The sequence below is a fragment of the Babylonia areolata genome, chromosome 31, assembly GCF_041734735.1.
Source record: "Babylonia areolata isolate BAREFJ2019XMU chromosome 31, ASM4173473v1, whole genome shotgun sequence".
Lineage (NCBI taxonomy): Eukaryota > Metazoa > Mollusca > Gastropoda > Neogastropoda > Buccinidae > Babylonia > Babylonia areolata.
The window spans coordinates 2,467,730-2,477,729 of NC_134906.1; the positions used below are offsets into that span (position 1 = coordinate 2,467,730).

The following is a 10,000-nucleotide window of genomic DNA, read 5'->3' on the forward strand; positions in this document are numbered from 1 at the left end:
TTAAGAAGAGCAATAAGTTCAAACAGCAGTTTTTCCTGCAACCATTGGTGAGGAAGCAATGGACATTTATGATTAATTTAGCTTTGATTGTGAAGTTGACAGCAAGAATTTAGATAGAATAATAGAGAAATTACAAGATTTCTGTGTGGGTGAAACTAACGAAGCATTTGAAGCAGACATGTTTCATTCTAGAAGACAAGAAGCCTCAGAGTCAAATGAAGAATACATCTCAGCTCTTCATCAGTTAGCTAAACATTGTAACTTTGGGCAACTTAGAAGACAAGGTAATCCGAAACCAGGCTGTCATGGGAGTGAGCGACTGTGTTCTCAGAGAAAAAATCCTAGAGGACAAGAAACTTGACTTAAGCCAAATGCCTGAGTATTGGCAGGGCCCATGAGACTTTCAGACAACAGGCACATGCAATGACAAGTCAGGAGCATGAACACATGCATGTTAACAGTTAACAGGATTCCAGCAGAGCATAGGAAGAGCCAGTTAGCAAAGTAAAAGCTGGAATCATTTCGTCCTCAGGAACACAAGAACTGCACACTTTGTAGCGAAAGTCCAGTGCGTGGAAGGAGGAACTGCCCGACATAATGTGTCGCAAATGTTTTCCAAAGGTCACTATGCAGCCGTGTGTCGTTCCAAGATGAGAGAACGCAATGTGTCGCAAATGTTTTCCATAGGTCACTATGCAGTCGTGTGTCGTTCCAAGATGAGAGAACGCAATGTGTCGCAAATGTTTTCCAGTCGTGTGTCGTTCCAAGATGAGAGAACACAATGTGTCGCAAATGTTTTCCAAAGGTCACTATGCAGTCGTGTGTCGTTCCAAGATGAGAGAACGCAATGTGTCGCAAATGTTTTCCAGTCGTGTGTCGTTCCAAGATGAGAGAACGCAATGTGTCGCAAATGTTTTCCATAGGTCACTATGCAGCCGTGTGTCGTTCCAAGATGAGAGAACACAATGTGTCGCAAATGTTTTCCAAAGGTCACTATGCAGCCGTGTGTCGTTCCAAGATGAGAGAACACAATGTGTCGCAAATGTTTTCCAAAGGTCACTATGCAGCCGTGTGTCGTTCCAAGATGAGAGAACACAATGTGTCGCAAATGTTTTCCAAAGGTCACTATGCAGTCGTGTGTTGTTCCAAGATGAGAGAACACAGCACAGAGGAAGAAGAACAAGATGTGGTCGAACTGGCCTCAACTGAAGTATGCAAAGACCAAAAAATCCGTGAACGTAGTTCAAGAAGATTTATAGCATGCTGCTCTTCAAGTCAACGTAAAGTCCGTCAAGTTTCGAGTGGATACATGGGCTGATGTCTCTGTTGTTCCAAGTCGGTACTTTAAGAATAATTCTCCTGTAATAACGTGGACCAACAAAAAACTGTTAAGCCCTGGGGTGACAGAAATCAAGGTTGTGGGAAAGTTTTCCACCACTCTCAAGACTGAAAATTCTGAGACCATACAGGATCTGTACATGGTGGGCAATCTTCATGAACCATTACTTGGAAGACCAGCAATTGAGGCACTTCATCTGACTGAAAGAGTCAACTCCACACAGCAGACGGAACCGACATCGAACGTGTGCGTCGCCATGAAATTTCATCTCTAAATATCAAGTTTAAACACCTCCACCGAATCTGCATTTCGGTTCACGTCGTTTGTGAAATTCTTCAAGTTCTAGTCTCGTCTCCGTCAGTGGGAAAAAAAACAACTGTCTCTGAGGAAACGTGTCTATGTTCTACCGTGGACGTGCATAATTATATATACACAAATTTGTAAGTGAATGTAACTCATCATCTTTTTTATAATAATCTAAAGGGGAGTGTCTGTCATACCCCCCCCCCCTCCCTCTCCGCCCCATGTACAACATTGTCACGCTCTATAAGAGAGCAGACTAGAAGCCCGCACCCAGCCCAGCACTAACACCCAGACAACACAAACACAGACTACAACAATTCAGGGTTCACATACATGTATTTAATCACGCACAGAGCTTGCCAACAAATAACCACAACCCCGGCTGTAACAACACTTAAATAACAGAATGCATAAATAATAACACACTCACAAAACCCCCCACAAAAAAACAGAGCTTTAAGACATGGAAACACGCACAACGTTGATGATGTAGTGACGATGAAGTAGTGACGACGACGACGAACAGTAAGTGACGACGACGAAGAACAGTGACGACGAAGACGAACAGCGAGCGACGACGACGAAGAACAGTGACGACGAAGACGAACAGTGAGCGACGACGACGAAGAACAGTGACGACGAAGAACAGCGACGACGAACACGAAGAACAGTGACGACGAAGACGAACAGTGAGTGACGACGACGAAGAACAGTGACGACGAAGACGAACAGTGAGTGACGACGACGAAGAACAGCGACGACGAACACGAAGAACAGTGACGACGAAGACGAAGAGCAGTGACGAAGACGAAGAGCAGTGACGACGAAGACGAAGAGACGAACACCCAGACAGCTGAGCGCCAGGCCAGAGAACGCTGGCGACGGAAGCCAGCGGCAGGCGGCAACAGCCAACGGAGGCCTGGACTAAGTCGAAGGCAGGCAGAGGGGTTCCCGGGGAGACAGTGGAGGGTCAGTGGAAGGGTAGGGAAGTCGGTGGATGAACATGGAAAGTGGGAACGCTGAAAACACTTCCAGAAGAGGTACCACTACCCCAAGGCTGGAAGTACACACAAAACACAGACGAAGAGCACACGACCACTCGGAGGAAACTGATCCCCACTGACGAGCGTCAAGACGGGCAAACAGCCCTGAAGCACACAAAGACTGGCACGGCTTCCTCTTCTGACAGTCGCGGGCGAAAAGCCCAAAATCTTGTCACTTGCTAACCAGGAAGAGGCTGATCTCAGTTCAGCGACAGCCTGAACTGAGACTGAGACAGACAGAATTTCGTGCAATCAGCACAACCCACACTGCTCTCAAACGAGATGGGGTGGGTGAACAAGGAGGGGGGTTAAGCACTGACAACAGATTTGTCATGAGATGTAACAAACAACAGCTGGTCTGAGCGAACTTTCAAGACTGACAACAGACAAAAATGGTGTATTTCAAGCTTCATCCAAGTTGCTGGCATCAACATACTGTCTCAGCATATTTGCTGTGTGCGAATGACCATTCCTGATTGCTGACAAAAGTGGTGTGAAACCCCTATCATTCGGCGTGTTGACGTCAGCACCATGACATATCAGCATTTTAGCTGTGTCGGTGTGACCGTTCCTGGCTGCAGACAGAAGTGGCGAGTCACCCATTTTACACTTTAAGTTGACGTCAGCACCATGACATATCAGCACTTCAGCTGTGTCTGAGTGACCATTCCTGGCTGCTGTCAAAAGCGGCGTGTCATCCCAACCATTCAACATGTTGACGTCAGCACCATGACGTATCAGTAGTTTAGCTGTGTCTGAATGTCCATTCCTGGCTGCTGTCAAAAGCGGCGTGTCATTCCACTCATTCAGCGTGTTGACGTCAGCACCGTGACGTATAAGCAGTTCAGCTGTGTCTGAGTGACCACAACTGGTTGCAGAGAATAGTGGTGTATCACCCATTTTACACTTTATGTTGATGTCAGCACCATGACGTATCAGCACTTCAACTGTGTCTGAATGACCATTCCTGGCTGCAGACATAACTGGTGTGTCACCCCTGTCATTCAACGTGTTCACGTCAGCACCATGATGTATCAGAACTTCAACTGTCTCTGAATGACCATTCCAGGCTGCAGACATAACTGGTGAGTCGCCCCAATCATTCAACGTGGTGACGTCAGCACCATGATGTATCAATACGTCAGAAGTGTCTGAATGTCCGTTCCTGGCTGCAGACAGAAGTGGTGTGTCACCGTGATCATTCACTGTGTTGACGTCAGCACAAAGACGTATCAGCAGTTCAGCAGTGTCTGACTGACCATTCATGGCTGCATACATAAGTGGTGTATCACCCACATCGTTCAACGTGTTGACGTCAGCACCATGACGTATCAGCAGTTCAGCGGTGTCTGAGTGACCACTTCTGGCCGCTAAAGAAAGTGGTGTGTTACCCCCCTCATTCATAAGTGGTGTAACTTCACTAACTTTGTCATGGGTGTTGACATCAGCACCAGCTTGAACAAGGAGACGGGTGATGTTCACTGAAGCTTTGTGCGAGGTGCACAGACAAGCAAAGTGTAGGGCTGTGAGTCCACACCCTGTAGCTGAGCCTTCCGTAATTCTGACATCTGCACCAAGCTGTATGTACAGGCGAGCAAAGTCTTCCTGTCCTTCATGACAAGCTACCATCAGACCTGTTCTTCCTTCACCATCCTTGTCATCAATACCATCACATGCCTTTCTGCTCCATAATGCCAACGCCTCTGTTCTGCAAACCAGCTGATCAGGTGTCTGACCTTTTTTGTTTTGCTGGGTAAGCACAGCGCCGGCTTTGTGAGACAGTCGTATAGCTGCGGTCTGTCCTCTGTCCACGGCAATGTGAAGAACAGTGTTGCCATCACTGTCTGTCTCGTTCACAGTCCTGTCTGTCAGCAGGCGAAACACCAGGTACCAGTGACGCCTGTCGTTCACCTTCAGGCAGAGTTTGTTTTCCTGGGTCATCCACACTTCCACTAAGTCAGGTGGGATGGGCAGTGAGGGATCACAGAGGTACTGCAGTGTCCTTTGAACAGATCCTCTTTCAGTGATGGTCTGGATTTGTTTCTGCATCTCTTCTGACAGACACTGATCTTTTCCAAGGACAGGGAAATCTATGATGCATTCTAAGTACCTAAAATGGTCAGGAGTTATCAAGTCATGAAGGACAGACAGAAGCTGGCATTCTGAGTTGTGTGTTAAATTATCAAAGAGTGAACAAGCCATCAGTACCTTTGCGGACAGTTTTTTGTGTGCCTTCATCTTGGACAGACACCAGCGTGTCAAGTGGTGAGACGGGTGAAGGGCAGACCAGTACACCAGTGACAGTTTGTGCACAGGATCCACAGCTTTCAGCAGTTTCTTCATCTCCCTGCGTTTCCTTGCACAATAGTTGTCCAGTTCTTGCAAGAACTGAGGACTCTGAAGACAAGGCTGTTGAAAGAAGCGTTGCGGGTTACCGTGGAGGAGGTCTGTAAAGATCCTCTCCACCAGAGCTTGGCAGTCTTTGGCACACTCTGCCGCATCCCTGGAGCAACTTGGAACAGACCCAACAGTGACACATATGTTGAAGGGGACAACTGGTCTCCTTGTCAGGTTCACATAGCACACAAGAAATGTGAAGTCACAAACTTTCAGCAGTATGGGCAGACGGAAGCAACAACCCAAAGCCAGCCCTGCAGCCTCGTAAAGAACACGACTGGAAAACTGACCCTCTGACAGCACAGAGCCCTGCAAGAGTTTTGCGTATTCTGCCAGTTGATCATCTGGAAACAGATCAAGTCCGATCTCTTCAAGATGAGGCTTAGCTTCTGACACATTGTGCAGAAAGTGAAACACCCCCCTCATGGACAGTGCAAACACAGCAGCGAAGCTACGTCCGTAGGTCTGGTGTCCAACCATTTTCCTGAACAGCTTTATGTAGGCTTCAGCTGGCATCGTAAATACGGTGGTAGGGTCCTCTGAGGTATTCCTGTGCTTCGCCAAGTAGTCACAGCACCAGGGAAAGACAGGTCCACTGACGTCTTTCTGTAGAATTTTCTGCACAGTCTGACGGTGCTTCTCAGTGTCACATTGTTGTATATCAACTTCACGCTGCTCACCAGTTTCATGCTGCTCGTGAGTTTCAAGCTGCTCACCAGTTTCAAGTTCAAGTTTGTTGAGATGGAAGTTCAGCAATCTCTCTTTGACATCCTCTGGCAGAGGGGCCGTCAACCACACAACATGAGCATCACCCTTCCACTTCTCTTCCAGCCACTGAAGTTCACACAGCACGTGGGGGTAGACTGTGATCACCAGCCTCAAGGTTCCCTGCTTGATCCGCGCCATCGCATTGTCCTCAATCTGCTCCCAGCTGGCATGCTGCTGACTGTCAACACGAACCTTACCCAAAGTCCCATCCAGCGCCACAACAGTGTGCCTGTCCCCTATGTGGGTGTTCCAGTCGTCAAGCTTTTGCAGGGCGTAACCTCTAAACCCCTCCTGTCTGCTGCGCCTCAGGAGAGCACGTGCCAGGGTGGTCTTACCGCAGCCAGGGGGTCCACACAGTATCACCATTCCTGTTTCCTGGAGAGTGCTGTATGCCTCCCCCATGGCAGGAGTTCTCACAAACAAAGAGGCTTCAAGGTCAGCAGTCAGGTCTGTATTTTCTGAAAAAAACAAAACAAAACACAAGAGGTAAAGCCCTCAGTGCTCACGTGTGATTCATACTGATTAGGAGGAGGAAAATGTCTTCCCTTCCAGATGCTGTTGGAAGCATGAGTCCTTGTTTTCGTTCACTTGGCACAAATTAAACCCATACTTTAAGTGTATGTATCCAGCAACAGTATGTTTTTGGAAGCCATGTGGTTTTGCAACGATATTCATATGTGAATATTCATTTGCTTGCTCAACAACGCAGTTGATCGTACAAAGTGTAAACAGCCAGTAACATTTTGTAAATAAGAGGCAAAGCCTTTATAGCTCATGAGTGATTCCTGCTTGACAACAACAAAATGGAAGACGTGGTGTGGCAGGGTGGGTTGGGGGTTGTTGTTACTTATGCTTACATATATTAATCCAAATCACATTGATGGATCTGTCATGTGTCTTCACTGTGACTCGTCAGGTGTGCACAATTTGACAATCACTGACTGACTGTTGTATCCAAGTTTGAATGTCTTATAGCACCGCGAATTTGGCATGAACGCACAAAAATTACTTTTACTTGTTGGAATCTGTTAACACATTCGCTCATTAAAAAGAAAAGAAAAAGAAAAAAAAAAGAAAAAGAAAGAAAAAAAAAGCACATTTCCTTTCCCATGATTGCACTGATCTATAGATTTAGAAAATGGAAGAAATGACAGAGATTCACATATTTTTGTGAGATTTGCTTGCATGGTGCAATTCAATTTCAATGTTGAACCTTGGCCAATGCGTTCATCTCTATATGCTAGAAAATCCGTTGTGTGTAGTAAACAGACATGTCAGCTGAAATTATGTTCTATTTTTTCTGGCGTAATATTCGTAATAATCACTCAAGTCAAGTTCTAAGCCAGGATGTGTTCCTCCTCTTTCTTATGCCCGGCACAAAAGGAGGAGAGAGTCTTACAGTCCTCTGCTGATGGCAGCACAGACCCCAGGTCTAGCACCGTCACAATCCAGTCGTTTAGTCCCATGTAACACTACAGAAGAGCTTTCATTCAGAGACCCCCAACTTGCAGAAGGCGGAGTGACTTCAGGTGGTGAACTGGGGCAGAGTCATTAGGGGTTCTGCTTTTTGGACCGACTTGCCACAGGGCGGTGCATCTGAAAGTCAAGATGCTTGCACCACTGTGGCGGACTCAGCTACTTAGGCACAGTTGCACTGGGAGGAACCCAGGCTGACAGCCTCTTTACCTATTGAGGCCTACGAGGACCCTGGCTTCAGCTGATGTGCCACTTACAATAGCCCTAGCCTGAGACTGTGAAGACTCGTGTGCTCTGCCCATTTCTTGACACTTGCTAAGAGTTAATTTTCTATCCTCCAGCAGTTCCTGCCACACTGCATCATCTCGGATGCCAATAACAACTGTGTCGGGAAGGCTTCTGTCTTCATGTGGGAAGTTGCATGTCTTTGCTAATTTTCTTTGTGCAACCACGTAAATGTCAATGCTTTCTCCCCCTGCCTGGTTTCTCTGGTTAAAAAGAAATATCATAGATCTCGTTTCTTTCCCTAGGCTAATGCGAAAGGTGTCAAGCTTTCAGATAACAACACAAAATGCTTCTTAATTTTTTGAACTCTGGAAGTGCTGCTTTTTGGCTTAATATTGTTAGCCTGATGATATTTGATTTTTAAATGAACTATGTAGCTTTGCAGTTGCATACTCTTTGAAAGAGAGGGAGAGAGAGAGAGAGCGCGCGCGCAGTGTGTGTGTGTGTGTGTGTGTGTGTGTGTGTGTGTGTGTGTGTGTGTGCATGAGTGGTGTGGGAAGATGAGCAATGCGGCTTTGTTGACTGGAATGGAGGGCATGGGAATTTCAATAATCTGTACATTTGTATATAGCCATTTCTATTTGGTGCCATTCAAATGATCTTTTATTTTCATTCATTCTATTTGTTTTCTTTTCTTCTTATGTTGGAAACGTGCTGCTGCCAAGAATAAAATGTCTAAAGTATAGACAATAAAGTTTGTGTATTCGTATTCGACGTTCCATTGACGTTGTTCCATTGACGCTTAAACTTTCGCCATGCACTTTCCGAATTTCTCGCATGAATATTTAACTTGCTTGGAACTGAAATGTTCGAACGAAAAGTCGATGTTGCACCACCATGAACGTATTCTTCTGCCATTGTAGATCTAAAAGTGACGATCCCAGACAGCAGTTTCTATACGGCGATTCTGGCGGCGGTCTAAAATTCCCCTGTGAAATCACTTCTGACACTGACACCATGTAATGTCCAGAATTCTTTCATGCGCGGGTCTAGACATCTATAAATTCTTGCGTACGCACCAGACACACAAATGGCTTGATTTTACGTAGGGAGGCAGGGAGACGTCTTTATTTTCTTCAGCTCTCAGTCTGGCTGCCATCGACCAATTCCCCAAATCCTCCCAGTGGTCACCCTGTTGCTAATTCATAAATATGACTTCTATGATAAAATGGTTGACACTGGCCCCTGCACCTTCTTTTCTACTAACAAACTCCATGTTACCAGAAGTTCAAATACTAACCTTTTCACAAAATTTTGTAGAACAAATATTCGTAAGTTTTCTTTTAGCTTTAAAGCAGTTAAAGGTTGGAATGCACTGAATAATTCAACAAAAACAGCTAAAACTTTTGACCAGTTCAAGAATCTTCTAGACAATGACTCTAAATCATTAATAAAACCATTCGATTTTGATGAATGAACATTTAAAAAATTTCATACGCATGTACGCAACCCTAAACTATTTCTATATTAAGATGGGACGTTGAAAAGCCAAAAAGGCTTAAAAAAAAAAGAGTCCCAAATTCTGTACCTGTACCTAACTTTACAGAGGAGGGCGAAGAGAGACAGAATTACACACACACATACTACTACCTACTACTACTAATGATAAAAATAGAATATACCTCCGAGAAAGTCGGGTTCCATGTCCTCATGGTCAGAACGAGAGTGCTGTTCCAGGGCCTGCTGCATCCTCTCTGAAAGAAGAAGACACAGCTGATAATGCCACCGTGCACATCTTTCTGCAGCGTCACTGGGTGACTGAACAATGAATTGCCACAAGACTTGTTCCCATTGGCGTACAGAGCGTGACGTCACGCGTTGAAGTCGTGAAACACACACACACACACAAACCTATCTAGATCTGCGACAACCGCATTTCTTAATGGTGTAGATACAGAAAGTTACTGTAGTTGAATTTTACTGTGTTTTGCATGCAGTTACATCCCCAAACACACACACTATTTGCCATTCTAAACTTTTGTAAAAATTACATAATGTTCAGATATAAGAGAGAGAAAAAAAAAGTTCGGGTTATTTGCTGAACTACTTATTTTACTTCTGCCGGGCAGATGTGCGTATGTGTGCGTGTGCTGGGCATATTTCGTCCCTCGCTCGCGCGCGCGTGTGCGCGCGCGCGTGTGTGTGTGTGTGTGTGTGCAGAGGTATGTTATTATGCACTAATGTATTTGCATTGTTTCACGTGAGGTGCTTAGACCCCAGTTTGTGGGTAGTTTGCGCCATGTAAGTACTATCTTTTAGTATCATTATTGTTATTATCAGCCGCATTATTGGATAGATCACACACACACACACACACACACACACACACACACACACACACACACACAGGCAGGCAGAGAGAGAGAGAGAGAGAGAGAGAGAGGCAAAC

General features: G+C 45.6%; 1 protein-coding gene across 1 annotated transcript in view; it reads right to left on the minus strand.

The window, feature by feature from the left end:
• Positions 1-1,991: 1,991 nt before the first annotated feature.
• The window catches only part of LOC143275977 (uncharacterized), an 11,880-nt gene continuing 3,871 nt past the window's right edge, over positions 1,992-10,000 (minus strand). Inside the window, exons 3-4 of the mRNA XM_076580336.1 lie at positions 9,234-9,305; positions 1,992-6,308 (exon numbers count right to left, since the gene is read on the minus strand). Of these exons, the coding sequence (XP_076436451.1) occupies positions 3,088-6,308; positions 9,234-9,305 (3,293 nt within the window). The 3' untranslated portion in view covers positions 1,992-3,087. The remainder of the gene's footprint in view (positions 6,309-9,233; positions 9,306-10,000) is intronic.